The following is a 20,819-nucleotide window of genomic DNA, read 5'->3' on the forward strand; positions in this document are numbered from 1 at the left end:
TGAGAAGCCTGGCTTTTAATAAACGGCACGCATTCACGTTACCAGATATAACGCATTCCAGCACCGGAACGCTCTTATGTTAGATCAGGTTTCAGTAGCACCACATCGAAAGTCTCCGCGGACAGTACAGGCTGGAGAGGCTTATGGAGCCTCCATGTCTCAGAGAGAGACCAAAGTTGTATTGTAGTTCAGTTAACCGGAGCGCAGGCTGCAGATTCTGAAGAGTGGAGGGAAACTTCTTCACAATCACCCACACAACACTTTAAAAGGATTCAATATCTGAAATATCAAAATTCTGCCTTCAAAGTAATCCATTGAAACAAATAGTGTGTGAGTGAATTAAATGTGAATTTGGCCATAATAATAATAATAATAATAATAATAGTTGTTGAAGAGTACAAGAAAGAATGTTATTATTATTCCATCATTTTTCCATCTTGGTTGATTCTATCTTGTATTTTGTTTTGAGGGAATTCTCCTCATCGGTTGTGAATGTATTTCACAGAGATGTAAGTCATGTGCATGAAATCAGATAATATAGCACCACACTCAGATGCACTTTAATTTTCTGTGTCCATATGTAACAGAAGAAAATGAGCGAATAAGCGGAGGAAATTGCCACACGGTCTAATGTGACGGCCGCCTGTTAAATAGGAGAATGTGCCGAAGAGGAGAGAGCATCAATCAGACAGCCTGTCTTCTCTTTCTGCATGTAGCATTCGTACAGTACAGGACTCTCTCTGCTCTATCTGGATCAGAATCTGGGACTGTTCTGGTCCATATGCATGCTGCTGCTGCCATCGACTTTGTTCCTCTTCTCCTCTCCTCTCCTTTCTTCTCTTTACACTGAACAAGGTAGGAGCCCCTAAACTGGAGCCTCTGTGAGCTTTAATTGTCGTTAACATCTCTCGTTGCAGAGAAGAACTCATCAACAGCAGAGCTCCAAATAGTCCAGCTTAAACATCAATGTCCATTTAGTTTGTATAGTCGTGCATCTTCACCAACAGTTAATACTTCTCCTTCTACTTAGATAACATTTTTACATGTTTTATTTTTTTGCCTGAGTGAAAACAAATTCCTGATTTGGAAAAACAGCTATTCTGCATCTCGTACTGTAATTTAATCTAGTTCAGCTGAGTTCATAGTATAACTACAGAGCACGAGCATGGGTGAAAATCTATATGTTGGCATGGTTTTGTATTTAATCATGAAAATACCATTTGAATTATGTTTTAATCTCTTTCCAAAAATATGAAATGGTAGAGATATCTGGACGATGTGCTCTGTCTTTTTCATGGGACAAGTAATTATTCTTCTTCTTTATTGTATTATCAACTGTAAATCTGTAAATCCTGGTCTACACTTTTCTCTTGATATCATTTTGAGAAGTTGTCGTTCCTGGATAGATGCATATGTGTATATAATGCTCTTAAAAAACCTTGAACGTGACTTTTTCACTTTACTGGGGATGTCACAGGAAAGAGAGTCATGTTTCTCGTAAGCCTGAAGAAAGCAAATGACTGAACATTTCTGAATGTATTTAATAGTCTCAAAATAAAAGTGTTACTTATCCATAACACCATCCATAACAGGCAAATCCACACATCTCTTATCTTCTCGTGGGGATTCTGAATTGCATAAAACTGCAGTTACTTTAGGGTTCAGTATGATTCACGTGTTGGGGCAAAAAGTCTGCTCTCATATTAACGTCAATCATAAAAGTCAATCAAACAACTATAATGACCATACAGAGAAACAAAACCATAAAAGTGACTGCAAAGAGATGCAAAATGACCAAAAAGAGACGCAGGATGCCCCCAAAGAGACGCAAAATAACCACAAAAAGACGCAAAACAACCACAAATAGACGCAAAATTACCAAAAAGAGACACAAAACGACCAAAAGGAGATACATAACAACCACAAAGAGATGCAAAACAACCACAAAGAGATGCAAAATTACCACAAAGAGACACAAAAGAACCACAAAAAGACGCAAAACAACCACAAACAGACGCAAAATTACCAAAAAGAGACACAAAACGACCAAAAGGAGATACATAACAACCACAAAGAGATGCAAAACAACCACAAAGAGATGCAAAATTACCACAAAGAGACACAAAAGAACCACAAAAAGACGCAAAACAACCACAAACAGACGCAAAATTACCAAAAAGAGACACAAAACGACCAAAAGGAGATACATAACAACCACAAAGAGATGCAAAACAACCACAAAGATGCAAAATGACCACAAAGAGATGCAAAATGACCATAAAGAGACACAAAAGAACCACAAAAAGACGCAAAATAACCACAAAAAGACGCAAAACAACCACAAAGAGACACAAAACGACCAAACGGAGATACATAACAACCACAAAAAGACGCAAAACAACCACAAAGAGATGCAAAATGACCACAAAGACGACGAAAATCATGTGTTAAAAGCATTAAGTAGAAAGTAAACAAACCCTATCACGATGGTGTAGTAGAGCAGTGGCTAGAACATTTACTGGTGTGCACCGACGCTTAACTAGTCAGTCTGTAGGTGTGGTTGGCTTGTTGACTCTTCCTGGTGTGGGCACTGCAGAAGGAGCGGGTGTGCAGAAAGCAGCAGTTAGAAAAGGGGCAGCATAGATTTAAATTGAATCTGTTGTCATTAAAACTTTTCTTACACATATTGAAAGCTGATCAAACCCTAACTTTTGACTACAGACAGTCAGAGTGAATACATTTGGGGCTGAGATTGGACAGGTGGTGCTGTTATTGTTGGTGAGCTGAACATTCAGTCCTCCTGTGTGGCGCTGCACGATCCAGAAAACTGCATTTGGGCCCAATGTGTTATAATCTCGCAGCATCTGCTAATGCATCTTCCTGTCTCACACTGGCAATGTGAGGGGGCTGTCACTGTCACATTCATGACAACAGCAACACATTTCAATATGCATGCACAGGCCCGGATACACATCAAACCGCATGCACGCGCTGAACACACAATGCACGTAATGCACTCCTGAATATACCGAGCACGCTGGGATTTTCCCGCAACACAACAACCGCAGTGTGAAGTGTATCTGTCACGTCGGTGTGTTGTCAGCGTGTGAGGTTGCAGTGAATGAGAACTCAGAGATGGCGCACCGACATCGCATTGGCGGTCCAGGCGGACTTTGCCAAAGACGCCTGTCCCCAAATTATCACCTCCGTCTCCAGCATCCTTGTCATCTCAGCACCTCTCAGCGACTCCGCTCTCTCCCAGCAGTTGCCAGAGCCTCCAAAATATGAGCTGCACAGCTGAATCCATTCTTGATGGGCCTCACTCACCGGGGACAGGGATTAAAAGGATTTCATGAATTCAGTGTATTCTTTATATCTCAGGAGCAAAAAAATGAAAAGAATATACTGTACACATGCAGAAAACAAGAAACTTTGAATAGAAAATAATAAATCTTTCTTGAGCTACAATTTCCAGCCTGACTTACATTCCGCATTACCGTTTTTCATGAATTTAAATATCAGATTTAACCTGCACTAACAGATGCACTTGTACTACACCAGCTGGAGGGGATGCAGAACTCGCCTTGTAAGCTTTTGAAAATCACCACAGTTCTGTCATTTAATAGATCGCCAACGATTAAGTGTTTAAGCAACCTGGTTCTTTAATCCAGGGGTTGCATGCCTTTGTCCTTTATAGCCGGTTTCCATCTGTATTTTCTGTCAGGCTATGCATGAATAATTGTTTTATCAGGTTGTTGTTGGGGAGGTCTGCCACATGCAAATCGTCAAAAAATTAGCAAATCAAAAAATCCCACACCTGTCAAGGTGTGTGACGTTTTGTTGAAGTTGTTTTTGAGCTGAGATGGTTTTCTGCTGCCGATGAATAGATCAGTTGGTTGGCAGCAGCAATTTTGATGATCGATTGTTTGTTACAGTGATTTACTCCAGCAAAAGTGGCAAATATTCTCTGCTTCCAGCTTCTCAAATGTGAGCATTTAGAAATTTTTTTGTCTTGGCCTGGTGGTCAGACAAAAAAGACATTTGAGACGTCATCTTGGGCTCTCAGAGCTTGGGGGACATTTTTCACGTTTTCTCACTTTTTATAGGATTCACAAGTTTATCGAAAAAAAAAAGATTTACATTAATTGTGAATAAAAACCTTTTATTGTAGACCTAAAATGTTCCGCTAATTTATAAATTAGTCGATCAACAGACATTTTCAAAGAAAAATACTCTCCATAGTTCCACCCCCTAATAGTGAAGATTCACTGCTTCTTCTTTGATGGTAAATAGAATATCTTTGGGTTTTGGACTCAAAACAAGATCCCTGGTAATATCAGTTTGGACTTTGGGATATTGTGTTGAGCATTTTTTCGTTATTTTCTCATATTTTATAGAACAAACGATTAATCAATTAATAAAGAAAATAGTAAGTAGATTGGTGCCAGAGTTGGTAATTGAGAAAACTAGCAAGAGTAGGCCTACGCTAGCTTTTAAAAATGATCCAACATAAAAACCCCACCCAGTATTTCCAACTTCTTTCCAATGAAAGTAGCTAGCAGCGGTTATCTCCAAAAGTTGCTAAATCTAGCGAGAAAGTCGCCAAGTTGGCAACACTGTCCCTTAAGGCCTCCCTCCAAGCCACTCCCCACAAATTACTATTATGAATGTAAACAACAAACATGGCAACAGTTACTCACAGATGTTAAGATAGCAGCTTGTAGAAGACTGCTGTGAAGAAAAAAAAATGGACAAACATTGAATCATAATTTGGTGGAAGGAAATGATCCTTAGAAATCAAAGGATTTGTAGACTATTGTCTCTAATATCTAAGAAGTTAGTTTCAGGAATTGTCAGGAAATTGTCCCAGGAAAGGTACCAGAGGTGACATAGACCCCAAAATATTCAGTTTACAATGAAACAAAACAAATAAGTAGCATCTAAACTTCCCATTGAAGAAGAAAATATTTGGCTTCATAGATGACTTCAAACTGTGAAATCCATTATTTTTGCTCCACCACTTCTCAAAACTCCTGTCTTTACCACACATTCTTCATATCAGCTCTGCTCTGTCATTTTCCCTCTCAATTGTTAAAGGCGCCACAGAGAAGAAGAGAAAGAGGAGGAAGGAGGTGATGTCCTCTCCCCAGCTGACTGTGACTGTTTGCTCAGCAAGGGTTTGAGCCCGTCAGGACACCTCACAGCAGCCTCTCCTCGAGCCTGGACAAGCTGCTCGCTATCCTGAAGCAAAAACAACAAGTAGCTAAACTTCCCCTCCCGACACCTGGCCCTCCAACACCCCGCTCTGCTCCCGTCCCCTGTGCCATGGCCTTCACCCTCTCAGAGATCATGGCAGCAAGACGGCAGCAGTCGCAGGCTCAGTCGCAAGCCCAGCGAGGCAACAGGACGGCGGTGGAAGTGGACGAATACAGCACCAACCCAACTCAGGCCTTCACCTTCTACAACATTAACCAGGGACGCTTCCAGCCACCACACGTCCACATGTGAGTAGATATAAGAAACAGGTGGTTAGTTAAAGGAGCATACAGCCGTCATTTACACTTAGAGCCCATTTCATTTTGTTGAGATTTTGGTTTGCATATCCTCGCATCCTGGATATAATTACTTTTTTTAACATTTACATTTGATATATACAGGTATATATATATATATATATATTTCTAGATCTAATCAGGAATTATTATCATCCATCTATTATTCCATTTCTTTTACTGATGTTTTAGGCTTTTGCCAAGGTATCATTTCAGTATCGGAATCAAGTCGAAGTTAAAGTTTTGGTTCACCTCTAAAGCTCAACTAACACGTTTTATCTGATTTATTTGATTTTTATACAGAAAGAGGAAAATAAAAATGACAATGTTTTGTTGTACACGCTTGTAAACTTAAACAACAGCATTTCTGAAATGGATTTCTGGACTTGACACTGTTTTGATTTATTTGGGGAAAACAAAACAAAGAAAACATCAAACAAAAAATCATCCTGAGACACCATGTTAAGCTAACTAGTAAGCTAACAGCACGCTAAGCTAACTAGCATGCTAGAAACCAAACAATCCTCTTCAGATACTCTAACACCATGAGTCTACAACATGCTACAGCACAAGCTCATCTTTTTAATGTGCAGAGAGGGCGGCACATTTTTAGATTTGATTGTCAAGTAAGGAATATTTTGAGACAAACTTAGGCAAATTATTATTATTATTATTATTACTATTATTATTATTACTATCAAAAATGAATCAAGCTCTTGCTGTTGCTCTGCTGGTCCATGAGGAGGAGGGGAAAAATGATATAATTCATCAGAATAAAAAACGCTAATTCCAACCTTTCGTCTGCATTTGTTCGTTCTTACCACATCTACTGATTTTGAATACACTTATTGTAAGTTGCTTTGGATAAAAGCGTCTGCTAAATGACTGTAATGTAATGTAATGTAATCTAATGGCATCAAAACAGGAAGTCGGTAGTAAAGCCCTCCTCTGGCTCGATTTGATTGGGTGACTGGGCCAAGTGTGCGACTTTGTGTCTTTCTTTGAAAAGTTGCGAAAGTTTAAACTTTTATGCTTCATCTTAATAAAAACGCTAGAAAAACGTGACACACGCCGCAAGAGAGGAGAGCATGCCATGTTGCGGCGTACCAAAGGAAAACAATGGTTTTGCTGGCGACGCGTCTTGGTGTGAGGTCCTAAGTAAAAGAAACTGGAATTAATTTGAGAATAAATGAACAGAAAGAGAAACCACCATAGTAGGCTACATGTAATTTGTCTTCCTTCAATGTTGCATTTGTAGTAAGCTTCTCTAACTTTCACATGTTCCGCGTTAGTTTCAGTTTTAACTTGAGTTCATATAACCAAGAATAAACACTGTTATATTGATGCTCAGAAAGAGCGGGGCTCCAAAAAGCATAATTTTACATTTCCGATTTCCCACATGTAGAAATAAAACATTCTCCGTGAACCCATATCTGTATTTCATTACTTTGTGACTCTCCTACATGGATGCATATCTCCTTTCCCACTTCCACCCATCTCTCTCTTGTGGTGGGGTGCAGAGGAGGAAGAGGAGGGGGTGGAGGCTGGGCTGGGTGTTATCGTACCTGGAGGAGCGCTCGCTAAAGTGGGCCACGGTTATTCACCAGCTCCCCTCTTTCCCCCCTGGAGACCCCGTGGATCTGCACACTCGCTGCAGATCCCACAGGACTCTGCTCGTTTTCTATATCTGTGCTTTATTCTTTTTCTATCTCTGCACATTCCTTTCTGTCTCTCTCAGCGCCGTGCTTTTGTTGTGGCCTCTTGCTTCTCGCTACGTCTCTCCTTTACTCCGCTGCCTCAGTCTGTGGGGATGATTTTCTGCTGGATACCAATTCAAACTTCTTTCATTGTCAGCCTCTTACCACAGAGACTTTGCATACAGCTCTGCGTCTCTCTCTCTCTCTTCTGTATTGTTTAAGTTATCCAAGAGCCGCAGTGACCTTTTTTTCCTCTCCCCTCTCCCTTAACTTGCTTGTATTTTGTTGTCCCTCCTCGCTTCAGGGTGGACCCGATGCCCCACGACGCGCCCAAGCCGCCGGGATACACACGCTTTGTGTGTATCTCGGACACCCACTCCCGCACCGACAGCATCCAGATGCCGTACGGAGATGTGTTCATCCACGCCGGAGACTTCACCGAGCTGGGACTGCCCTCCGAGGTCAAGAAGTTCAACGACTGGCTAGGTTAGCATCTGTGGGAGTTGTGGTTCTGGATCCAGAGCGGGTCAAGGCCCGGGTTTTCTCTATCTAGTTCCCATTGTGACGGTCAGTGTCAGGCAACAGTTACTATGCCTCAAGTTTTAAAGATCGCTTTCATTAGGAGAGGATTCACTGTAAATTAAAGGGCCAGATCAGGGGTTTTACACATTTTACAACATTGACTGCAAAGATATACTTGTCTTTACTGCTGACGGTTTTCCCAAGCATGCCATAAACCGATTTCCTCCTTTAATGAATAGATTTGAGTCTTCTCTTCCTTGTTGGTGAGTTCAAGGACGCTCTGAGAGCATCAAAGCTTTGAGTCAACTTGTGAACAGCACATATCCTAAATGTAACAAGCACAACGATTTCCCAGTCTGCTTCGTGTTTGTCCTGTGTTCAATTTTCTAACAACAGAGCTCATGAATGCATCGCTGTGTGGCAGCCGATTCCCAAATCTTTGAGGACTTTCTTGAACACGCCACAAAGCAGAGTTGTTTTTATAAAGGTTCTCTGCTTATAACTGCACTTCCACACAATGAGAACTTTGATAAAAGAATGAAGAAGACTGCGTGTTCAATGTGATGTACAGGAGGTCTCTGCAAGTAGATTTCTTTAGCGTAGCCTACTGACGTTAATTGGAACCAACCGCTGTCTGGAAATAAGAAAAAAAAAATCTAACTGGTGCAGTGCTTTGGAAAACAGACCACAGTATGTAATTTGTGTGAAACATGCAAAAACCCGCAGTATGGTCCTTTAAGTGTGATGTGGTACGACGTGAGTCTGGTTTGTGTTACGTTGCTCTCAGCTCATATCCCTGTAGTTTAACACTGACACCACTGATACAGAGCAGGCTTTCAAAAGCCGATAGAACAGATGATCCTCACATTTTGAATATTTACATTCCACTTTTAATATTTGACACTATTTATAGACAGACATTTAACTTATTTTTATTTTCTGACTGCTTCTCTATATTGACAGTTTTCTTTGTTAAGGCCAATCTATTGTAGCAGAAGCATGTCCGTCAGTCTGCCTGATGTTAGATTTGTCATTTGTCCACGTCCGTGAAGGTCCTTTGGACTCCTGGTCATTGGTCCTGTTCTTATTAAGGGGTCGCTCACATTGTTTTATTCTTTTACCTTGTTGTTCACTGTATGTATTGAAGCACGTTGCGTGCAAATTTTGCACAGTTGTCCATGCCTGTATTGAGGTACGATCAAAGCTTAATTGGCAGGGTCTGCCTTTCCGCCGTGGGATTCACATTGCTTAAGAAAATATATATATACACTACCGTTCAAAAGTTTGGGGTCACTTAGAAATGTCCTTATTTCTCAATGAAGATAACATTAAATTAATCAGAAATACACTCTATACATTGTTAATGTGGTTAATGACTATTCTAGGTGGAAACGTCTGGTTTTAATGAAATATCTACATAGGAGTATCTGGAGCATCACATTTGTGGGTTGGATTATACTCTCAACATGGCCAGAAAAAGAGAACTTTCATGTGAAACTCTCCAGTCTATTCTTGTTCTTAGAAATGAAGCTATTCCATGCGAGAAATTGCGAAGAAACTGAAAATTGACACGAAATTGTCTGGGTGACCCCAAACTTTTGAACGGTAGTGTATATATATATATATATATATATATATATATATATATATTTATTAATTATAGCTGCTTTAACACAAGATCGAATGGTGTTTCTCAGTTGTAATGATGGCTCAGCAGTCACCACTAATGCTGCGTTCGCGCTACAAGCGACGCAGCAACATTCCTAGTCATTTTTAAGGTAAGACGTTGAGCTACAAAGTGACATGTCGCTGCGTGATGGAGGTGACATGCTACAAAAAAAAGTTGAGCCGGTCTTAACTTTCCTTAGTGCTCCGTTGCGACGGTTAAGCGTCAACCAATTATATGTTTCACCCTGTTCCGTTCCATCTTACAAACAAATTTTGTTGGACAGTTCTAAGTGCTATTTAACCACATAATTACGTCAACGAATGCTTGAGCAACACTTCAGCAGTTGACAATGTAGCTGGCCCCGCTTGGTCCATTTGTTTCTTTTGCTGCTCGTAGTGTGAACACAGCATTAAACTCAAATGTCATGGGGAGCAAGTGTGCCATAGCCATTAAAAATAAGCAGATTTCATCTGACAATGAAGACAGTGAGTGCAGTTGAAGGCCCTGGAAAAGAATAATAAGTGGATTTTGAGTTAAGATTTTTTTTTCAAAGCTGTCCAGTTGCATAGAAAAGTCTGTCGACATACTGTTGACCACCAAGGGTGTGTTGAATCACTACAATGTGAGATAAATTAACATTAAAAGGTAGCATATCAGACATTTAGTGATAATGAGAAATATTCCTAGTTTATTGCTGTAACTAGAGAGCACTGTTAAGAATTCTGCAGTATATCTGGGAGCCGTTCTGTTTTGTAGGAGCTTTGCCAGGCTCAGACTTTTCCAGAAGTATCTTATCTCTGTGCTGAGTTTGGGCGCAAGTGTAAGTCTTATCATCGCTGCGTGATATCTTTCAGCAACTAGAATTAAATGACCCCATATGAAGCCAGCGCATCGGGGAAAAACGTTTGTCTCGGTGAATCTACAACAGTGGATGTATAGCAGAGCGGTCCCCGCTATCATCTCCATCATCATCATCATTGTCGCCGGCGTCATCAACACCTTCGCAAACCTTCGAGAATGGCAGAAGCCTGTTAGTGGACTTCTTTGTGTATTTGTCTCTTTCTCCGAGGGAGTGGGGGGTGGGGGTGGGTAAGGGGAGAACTTATTGTCCTTCCCCTCTTCTTCACACATAGCCTACACATACACACATGCGAGCTGCAGGGAGCGCGAGCTGCAAATCCGCTAGCCCCGCACTCCAGCGGCGAGAGAGGCAACGGGAGAGACGGGGAAAGAAAAGATAAACCGAGCCAAACGCGCCTGCTGCTGCCTCTGAAGTCACTTTCTCTCTCCTCTCTTCATCCCTATCTCCTCTCCTCCTCCGTCGTCTCCTTGTCCCCCTGCAACTCTGCCAGCTCTTCCTTGTCTGCTTGTGTAAATATTTATAATCCGGCTATTCCTATTCCTTCTCTCTCTATTTTATTCCCACTCCCCCCCCCCACACACACACACACACACACACACACACACACACACACATACACACATCTGTACAGTAGATGAATATCTACTGTACAGAATGGGACTGTGCAGTAGACTCCTGCTGTTCAGTGAGTGCAGAGCAGATTTACAGGAAGATCAGGTTGAGCGTATTCATTAGACGGTTCAAGCTGAGCCGCAGTCAGGTAACGCTATCTGCTCCCAAACTTTCTACTCTTTTATCTTTCTTCCGATGGAGTCTCCTCAATCTTTTCTTAATCTCTTCTTTTGCTCTTATTTTGTGTAGCGCATCTCCTCTAGTTTATTTGTTCAACCTCTTTTACCTTTTCTCTCCTTCTGTCTTCCTCCAAACCTTTTCTCTCACCTTTATTACCTCGTTTTTTCTGTACTGATTTCCCCTTTTCCTCTCTTACTCTTACTCTCATACTCCAAACCTCTCCCCAATTTCAGCCCTCGGTGGCAGCTCTCTGCGATTCTTCTCTCAGCTCTTATTTTTAGCAGGAAGTCAGTCGGCTTCAGGGACCGCTGGCAGCCGCTCAAGGCTTTGTCAGGTACAGCGAATGCTGCAGGAGTGGCGAAGGAGAAGAGAGGAACGGAGGGGAGGACTAAGGAGCAGGAGATAAAATGCAGAGTAGAAAAAAAGGAAGTTCGAAAATGAGAGGAATGCAGGGAAGGAGGCGGAGGAGGAGGTTTAGAAGGACTAGAGAGGAGGAGGAGGAAGACTTCTCCCCAGAGGAGGGTTGCCTTACCTGGGTAAACTCACAGGCATGCAAGTCCAGCTGTCAGTCACTGTATGGGGACTGTGTCTGTGTGTGTGTGTTTCTATAATTTTGCGAGTCACTTTACTTATTTAAGATTTTACTAATGTATTGTTGAAACCATTGGATTTAAGTAGTAGTACAATTTTGATAAACAGATGTTTAACTTGGACCCGAGCGAGCCCCATTTGGGGTTCAGAGCGAGATATTTAATCGAAGAGAGCGTCGTAGAAATCAAAGTTCATAAAGAAATTAAAAAAAGAAATACCATTTTTTATTTTTTTTTTATCGAAAAAAGTCTCCTTAACTTAATCATCTAAACCATTTTACACACTGCAAACACCATTATAAACTATTACACTAACTAACTAAGAAGATTGTACACAATATCACGTATTTCTGGCCACGAGTCAGGGAGCTTTGCACTTCGGAGAAGGCTACAAACACGGCGCTAACGACTAGCATGGCCGACCAATATGTCTAACTGCAAGAGGATTCGATCAGGAATCTAGAGATATCTTCAGAATGTCTCTCCGTGAAAGCATTACAGAGATACAAGCCAACAAGCACCACAACAGCAAGCCACTCAGCAGCAGAACAACCGTGAAAGTTCCTTACTTTGAGACGAATCATGAAGAAAACGTTCCGGTAATCCGTTCAAAACTAACTTGCTATGTTGCTATGCTTGTCCTTTGACCCTCTGATGTGTTGACTAGAGAGAGGGGGGTCAGACTAACGTGTAGGACCCCGGGGAAGGGGGGCAAGCTTTAGGCGAATGGGATTTTACACACGGGCTTGGAAGGCGTTTCTTCGATTTTTAGGGTCTAAAGACTCTATCAATCAAAACCAAGCTTCTATCCTCGCACTGCTGAGACTCTGACGTGTCCAAAATGGTCTCAAACTTGAAAATAGACCAATCATAGGCTGTCTGAGCTCCCAATACACACATGAAGACTGGAGCTCAGATGAGAATCATCCATGGTTTACAGCCTTAGAGAGGATTCTGGCTCTCAAAATGATGCCAAACTGCTGGATTTGGATGTTTGAACAATATTATTGATAAAACAAGTGAAATAAATAGTTATATAGTAATAAAAGTACGATGGAACAGCTGGAACACCTGGTTCCAAAATGATGATTTTGCTTAAATTCTCTGTACTGAATACTCTCTAAATATATGTATTCTTTACTCTATCAAAGCCAATTTTTTTTTAGAGACTCCTGACCTGCTTTGCTATGATTTTGGAGAGTTTCTAGGCTAGATAGGGCTTCATAAAAAAAAATATTAACAATAAAATTGCTTTTTTTTCAGGCACATTTGACAATTTTCAGTTTGAGCTGTGTGCCATCTTCATTTACTATTAACCAGTAACATATACACAATATTTACCCATCTGAACAGATCTCACAAGTGTTTCTGTCATCCAAAAAAAAATAATTATTCAAATAGACCTTGTAGTTAGAGATTTACACTCTCTTGAGTATGAGTAAGCAATTTTCGAGCAGAGGCCTAAAAATAGGCTTGGGGTTCAAGAGGTTATTAATTAAGTCATTTGTCAAAATCGTATCATCCTATCATCTTGTAACACGTGAGAACTTGCTGATTTTCTTTGTTTTATACAGTTTTAAATCAAATATCTTCTAGCTAAATAAATATAGCTCTGGGGAACTGATGGGCGATTGGATTTTCCGAAGGTTTATAGAATAAAATTATAAAAGCATTAATTATTAATAGAAATAATTGTTGGTTAGAGGCCTCAATGAGAATCATTTTCTACATATCATTGCAAATCCTTTGTTTCCTAAGAATGATTTATTCTCCTTCTATTCCTCCTCTAATGTAGATATCTAGAGGATATGCACACTTTTTAAGTCACATGATATACAAATCAATTCAGCTTTATTGGTATAATACTTGTGTGCCATGCAATACAGTCTTGTTATAAATGTGCGACAAATCAGCGGCTCTTTGGGAGAGAAAAAACGATACATCAGTTACTGTTATAGTATGAAACCTGAGAACAAAATGTATGAAACCATAATGCGTTCAATAACATTTAAGACTGAAGGTTTGTTTAAGATTATGACTTAAAACTCCCTGCTGTAAAATAATAATAATACACACATGCGTTCACACATTACATTTAAAGGGCCGTACCATTTACTACACGACACTTTGCCACTTTACACCAATTCTAGTGTTTTTACAATTTTTGAATGAACATTTTTCCAGGCACCCATACATTTCCATCAACTTCCGTACAGTATGAAAATCAAATAGCATGACATTTGCTTGAAGAGCAGCCTAACGCTCCATTTCTGATTGAACATATCTTTCACAGTCATCTAACTAATATAGGCCGAGCCTTTTTCTTTAAACATGTCCTTTGCTTTTCTGGACAACAGTTCATCCGATCAACGTTTTCATTTTCTCTGTAAATGGGCAAAAAGGTGACATTGCACTAAACACTATAGACCCGCCAATAAAATCAATGGATAGTTTGATAAAGAGAATGCACATAAAATACTAACAAAAGTTTATTTAAGTGACCCTTTACGTTGTGTAAACCAACACACTGAACAGTCGGCTTTAGTTTTTTTTGTCAAAGTTACATTTTCACATTTACATTTTCTTGTAATGCAGTGCAAACCTTTATCCATCTGGACTTTAACTGTATTATCATGCAATAATAGTGTAACAAAAATAAATGCAGACTTCCATTTACTGTGATGATTACACAATTTAAGCAGGAATTAAAGAATCTTCAACGGGATTTTTATACTTGACAAAGATGATGGTTCCAGGAGCATCCTAAAATCAAAAACTGTACAGCACAAAAATGTTAAATATACATAATTTGTATATAAGGAGCTATAACTTGCCATCCAAGTAAGTTTATGTTTCTATTAGTGGTTGTGTTCTTTATAATCGCCGTGTCTGTCCTCATAAGCCTGTGTGTATATGGAGGTCCCCTCTTTGATAGGTTGACAATACCCAAGGATTCAGGTCATCTTTTAGTAATTTCTCAAAATGTACAGGAAGTTTGCAGTAATATTAGCAGATAAGACCGTAAAAGTACATTTTCTGCTCTATTTGTTTTTTTCAAAATGACTAGAAACAGAGGTCCACACTTTGTAGTGTAGAGTTACGGTCCAGTGTTGGTAATATAGTAACTTAATGTATGTGTGTGTTAAAGGTGTAAAAAAACAACACACAAGCACATTGGAGCTTGTGAGCCTGAGGAGCTGTGATAGCTAAAAACGACGACTGTAAGCAGTGTTGAAAAGCCTCCGTTTGTGCAGAAGCCAGTGTTGGATTGTCGGGGATGGAGGCTGATTACTTGGGACAGGTGAGAGGAGACACAGAGGAGAAAGATTGAGAAAGAGGAAGGGAGGAGAAAGAAAAGGGTTATTGAGAGCGAGGGGCAGAAGTCGGGCTTGCAAGCAGCAGCACTTCAGACCAATTGTCTCCAATAATGGCCTCTTTGATCACAACTCGCGGCTGTGAGCACACACACACCAACAGGCAACGTAAGCCGAGCCAAAGCTTCTCTCTGTGTTTGCGTGTTTGTTGCGAGTGCCGCCCGCTTGCCGTAGACTTGAGTGACATCTTTATTCATGCCCGGTGATGGCGTGAGCTGGCGGAGCAGAGCAGGAATATACTGCAGTGAATGTTATTTAAATATGGATCTCATTGTCTTTGGGAGTTGACTTGAGGTCAAGAGAGGAGCAGCTTTAATTCTTAAAGGCTTTGTACTCTCTTCTCGTGTGTCTGACTTCAGTTCAGTGCGCTGCTTTACTGGCATCACACACACAGAGCAAAATACTTATTCACAATAACACAGGTCAATTTACAACAAACTGGCTGTTTGTTTGAGGATAATTTCCACCCACAGAATACATGAAAAATTAAGGGAATATTCAGGTAATTTTCTCTCTTTTAGGAACTCGACCCGGTTGTACGGTGGTGTGGTGTAGTGGCTAGCACTGTCACCTCACAGCAAGAGGGGCCCGGGTTTGATCCCCGATCCCAGGTGGTCCTTCTGTGTGGAGTTTGCACGTTCTCCCCGTGGCAGCGTGGGTTCCCTGCAGGTTCCTCCCAAAGACATGCAGCTTAGGTTATTTGGAGACTCGAAATTGCCCGTAGGTGTGACTGTGAATGTTTGTCTGTCTCTACATGTGCCCTGCGATAAACTGGCGACCTGTCCAGGGCCTTCGCCCAATGTCAGCTGGGATCGGCTCCAGCGACCCTGAATAGGATAAGCGGTTTGGATAATGGAATGGAATGAACTCAATCCATGGGGTGAGACCAGGTAAAAAAACACATCATCCCTTGTTTGTTTCACGTAGCAGAGGCCTTTTAAAGGAATACTGCAATAGTCCATTAAATGTTTAGCTTGCTCCTCTGCAGAGCTGTATCATGCTTGGATTTACAATTTACAACTATAACGGTTTCCAATGGTGACTGAAGTTGTAGCATCCTTCAGGGGACACACGAGTGTTGGTATTCAACATAAGCATAACATTCAGCTTAAGAAGTTTCTATGGATGTTTTGACGAATTTTTGATGAATCTAATTTTCGGACTTTAGTTTACAACAGATTGATTAACTGGTCTTAGTGTATATGTCGGCTGATGACTAATGGCAGAACAGTAATGCCAAAAATATGCTTGAGATAATTTAGATGCAGTGCTGAAACTGCCACCGAGATAATAGCTGTTGAGATATTAAAACTGCATTGTTGGATTTTTTTTGGCCACTTTGGGGTAGAAGAATGTCACAACAAACTAAAACTAATCTTGAACATTTGCTATGCTACAAACGTTAGCAAACAACTTTAAAATGGACTCACCCAGCAGATACCAAGCAACATCAGCAACTCTTAGTAGTGTTTCTGGCCAACTGATGGCCAATGTAAAGTTCAATATTCACTCTAATATTAGCTCTGTTTTGGTCTCCTCCAACTCCTGAGAAAAACATTAGCTACTCTGTGCGCCACTGTGTGTATCAGCTAGTTGCTGTTACTGTGTCTGCTGGTCGTGTACAGTGGGTTTTTTCGGAGCATTCGGAGCTATAAACATCTGCTTGTTGCTGCTGGAAGAAGGTTTTTTGGAACGAAATTCTGAAAGCAAAACAAAAACAACAAGCTGAAAAAGGCAAAAAAAGCTTTGTAAATTCGAGGGCAGCTGCAGAGATGGGAGCTAATCCTCTGTGGGTTCGTCAGTGCATGTGACACCTCTCACATTACATGTAGTAGTTTCATGCATTCTTGAATGCAAAAATATATATTGGTACAGCTTTAAGTGGATTTTGGAGGTACACATGCATAACGTTTACTGACCTGCAGGGCCGACTCCTTTGGTTGCAAAACAAAGTCCGATTGTATGGATGTTTATGAGAAAATTACTTCTTACTTGATATATTACCTCAGTAAACATTGTAAACATGAGTTTATGCTTTCAATCTCTAGTTTCAAGTCTTCTTCAATACAGCATGATGTTCATTTAGTAAATGATGGTCCATTTAGAGTCAAATAGACCATAAAGCAGGGGATGCTTTAGGGTGGGTTTACTGTGATTGACATGTCGCTGCCGCTACCAGAGCTGTATACAGCATCTCTACGTTAACTTTCTTTCATTGGTTGCTATAAAAACAACACGGTAGCGGCCGAAACCCAAGATGGCGACGCAGAAACAACCAAACTCGCCGAACTCATGGTTTCAAAATGGCAGTCCATAAAACCAATGGTTGGCACGATGACAACGTCCACTTCTTTTTATACAGTCTATGGTTGCAACCAAAGTAATCATTTCAGTCTTGGTATTGATATTTTGTGTCAGTGTATCTCCTAGTAAAACCACCACAGGCCTCTCTCTCTCTCTCTCTCTCTCTCTCTCTCGCTCTCTCGCTCTCTCTCACTCTGACTCTGGGCTGCGAGGTCTACAGCCTTTAGCATCTCAGCTACAACTCTTTATTTAGCGCCTGCTCTACTCTTTTTCCCTCAACTGCTGAATAATAGATAAGTGACGACCATGATGCGATTGCCGTGTAGGCGGTTTAAATGCGAGTGTGTGTTTTCTTCTTCGCCCGGGAGAGTGTGTCTGCCCCACTCTGCAACTTTGCAGCAAAGTATGTGTGTGTGTGTCTCTGTGTGTGATTCTTGGCCCTCCGCCTTCATCTTCTGTCAGGTGTTGACCCCCCCCCACACCTCCCCTTCCAACCTCATCTTCACCTCAACTTCCCTCACTCTCCTCTTAGCTTGCTCCCTTTAGCTTGGTAACAGCGAGGGCATTAAACTTTCATCACTGCTGTCTTTTTCTAGCACGCTCTTCTTCTCTCCTCCCTTGCTCCCACTCTTCCTTCCCTATTTCCCTCATTTCTTCTATCGCAACTTTCCTCTTTCACTGCTTTCTCCTTCCTCCCCTAAGCCTCATTTTCTTTCTCGTTCTCTCCACTTTCCTTCCTTCCTACGTTTTTTCTTCTCCCCCCTCTCCTGTGTTTACCCAGCAGTGAGTGCTGCTGGAGGAGAGCATAACAAGGAGGTTTGACACTCCTTTATGGTTTTTAACATTGGGGAAACTCGACAGAATTTCAAGTGACTGTAAATTTAAGCAAACTGCCTCCCATCTGTCCCTCACTGCTTTTGTGTCATCTATTTGCACACTTAAAAGACTGCGGTCCTTGCGTGTGTGTGTGTGTGTGTGTGTGCACGGAAAGCGACTGGATGTGAAAATGGTCTGCGAAACATCCCCACTTTTTTTTTCAAAGAAGTTATTTTCTTTCATTCCCTCCAAGTTCAGAAAACGGTTGGAAGCAAGTGAAGCCTCTGTTGATATCGCTTATGAAATGATGGAAGTCTTTCTCGTAATTTTCCCTTTCTCTCTCTCTCCCTTTCTCTCTCTCTCCCTTTCTCTCTGTCTCAGATTTGTTTTCTGGGTCAGCGTCGGTGCATGTAATTTGCTGTACGCAAACTGTTGCTGAATTTGCATTAGCCATTTCAAGCAGAAATAGACAGCAAACAAACAGAGGCAAAGCTGTTAGGGAGTCAAACAGAGTGGAGGGGAGTCAGTCTGTGCAGATATTGGCATGAATCACTTATACGTGCTATTGAAAAAAACAGCAGTAATAGCAGTTGTGATTAGTCAAGCAAATGTGTCACAAGGTTATGGCAGTGGAACCAGCCGGTTTCTTGTTTCAGTTGGATTTGATTGATTTGATTATGTTCAATAAGTCTTTACGAGAAGTTTTTATCGTTTCTGCCACTTTGGATTCGATCAAATAAACAAACTTTCAAAACTGATTGACAAGCCCTCTGGGCAGCTCTACTTCCTCGTCCTCTCTTGTTGTACTGAAGACAGACTGGATGCTTCAGCGACTCACTATCTCTCTCTAGGTACAAGTGGTATTACAAGACAGGAGGGTCCTCTAGTCCAGCGTTCTCTCCACAATGACTTGGTCGTCATACTGTGAAATATTTCATTTCATTTCCGTTTTAGTAGATATCTCTGCAACAGAATACACAGACGCCTTCGACATGACGTCCACTTTCATTTGGTTGATAATTGTGTGTTTTAAACTCAAATTCTGGCAAGATCTTACACAATGCACCTTTAAAGTATATCAGAGGAGATTTGATTGTCTACACCAGGGGTGTCAAACATACGGCCGGATCCGGCCCGCCACGTCATTTTATGTGGCCCGCGAATCCGCCAGCAAAAAAAAAAAATGTAAAAGTCGGACAATTTACAAATATCCGTTGTATCGCGCACGGCGGAGCTCCTCCCCGATCCGCACGCGCCGCGCACACCTCCACCGAAGACGAAGGAGCACCCCCCCCCCCCCCCCCCCCCCCCGCCGACAACCGGCCCTTTGGGGGCAACCATGATGCTGATGTGGCCCCAGAGCGACAATGAGTTTGACACCCCTGGTCTACACCCTTCATGGGGCAGCAAAAAAAAAAACAGAGAGAAAGAAAAGGGAAATATAAAAACACTTCTTGAGTACCCTTGATCAACTTATAAGAGCAGTTACAAAGGTATTGCTGTGTAAAATAACTTAGACAAAAAACATAAAGGTCCATTCTGCAGAAAACTGCAACGTTCGAGGGTTGGACTTTATCAGGCGGCTAAATGTTGCGTCATTAGAGATCCAGTTTCAAAACAAACACGGGACAGATGGCGAGTGGCCAGCCATCGAAATCATCAGCATTCATCAGGGGCCCACGTTGCTTGTTCCCGAAAAAGTTGCAGCTTAATCTTCAAACCGCATTATCCTGTAGGCGACACCGTCACGCTGAACGTGGAAGTGGAGCAGACAGGATGAAAGAGACAGAGATGGAGTGTAGGAGAGAGAAAGAGGAGGAAGACCACCTACGAGGCCGCTTGATGATGCGCTGTATCCGTCTTTGTCACTGCTTCTTCTTGTGTGTGTGTGTGTGTGTGTGTGTGTGTGTGTCGTGGAGTGTGTTTGTGTGCGGCACATTATGTTTGGGCGAGGACATTGTGGAGTGTTAGGAGGTGCTGCTGTATGCTGATAAAATGTGTGTTTTGGATGCGCGGCTCAGTAGGTGGTGTTTGTGTATGCTGTCTCATAATTGTGGTCTGTCTTTGTTTTGCGTCTGCTTGTGTGATTGCGTGTGTTTGTGTGTGTGTATGATGGCGTGTGCGTGTGGGCGGTGAGTTAAACGAAATGGGCGAGTATTAAGTTTAAGCTGAGGTGAGAAGGCGGAAAATTTGCTGCTTCTCTCCCTTCTGTCATCCATCTGTACCGTGTTGCACGTCTTTCCCTTACACACCTCTCTCTTTTTCTCTCCGTGTGACATACGTTCTTCTCTCACATCCAGTCTCCCCTCCTCTGTCTCTGACGAGTACACCCGCACACACGTATGCTGTGGGAGGAATTAAGACCGATCCGAGCTGAGTCTTTAGCTTGTCTGTCTTTGAACATCAGTGTCGTTTCTTTTGAAGCCCCCCTTTGAAGTATTGCGTTTCTATTCATGCATACTCAGATAAAGGCCAGCTAAAGCGGCACTGTTTGGCTATAATCTCACTGTGTTCTATACATAAAGAAAACCTACAGAAGCTGTGGGGTGTATGTGCACAAAGGCGCACAGGAATATATGAAGACAATAAAGTAAAGCCGGACAGAGAATTTGGTATTAAAGAGTTCTGGCCATTCTGCTAT

General features: G+C 41.5%; 1 protein-coding gene across 2 annotated transcripts in view; it reads left to right on the plus strand.

The window, feature by feature from the left end:
* Positions 1–20,819, plus strand: part of mpped1 (metallophosphoesterase domain containing 1) — a gene marked incomplete at both ends in the record, with an annotated part of 83,451 nt that overhangs the window by 7,841 nt on the left and 54,791 nt on the right. Inside the window, 2 exons of one of the 2 annotated variants that reach the window (XM_079183755.1) lie at positions 5,324–5,504; positions 7,554–7,735. In XM_079183755.1, the coding sequence (XP_079039881.1) occupies positions 5,326–5,504; positions 7,554–7,735 (361 nt within the window). Of the gene's footprint in view, positions 1–5,323; positions 5,505–7,553; positions 7,736–20,819 lie in introns of those variants that run through there. The other variant, XM_079183754.1, reaches the window with a different exon arrangement.

The sequence above is a fragment of the Pholis gunnellus genome, assembly GCF_910591455.1.
Source record: "Pholis gunnellus genome assembly, chromosome: 22".
NCBI lineage: Eukaryota > Metazoa > Chordata > Actinopteri > Perciformes > Pholidae > Pholis > Pholis gunnellus.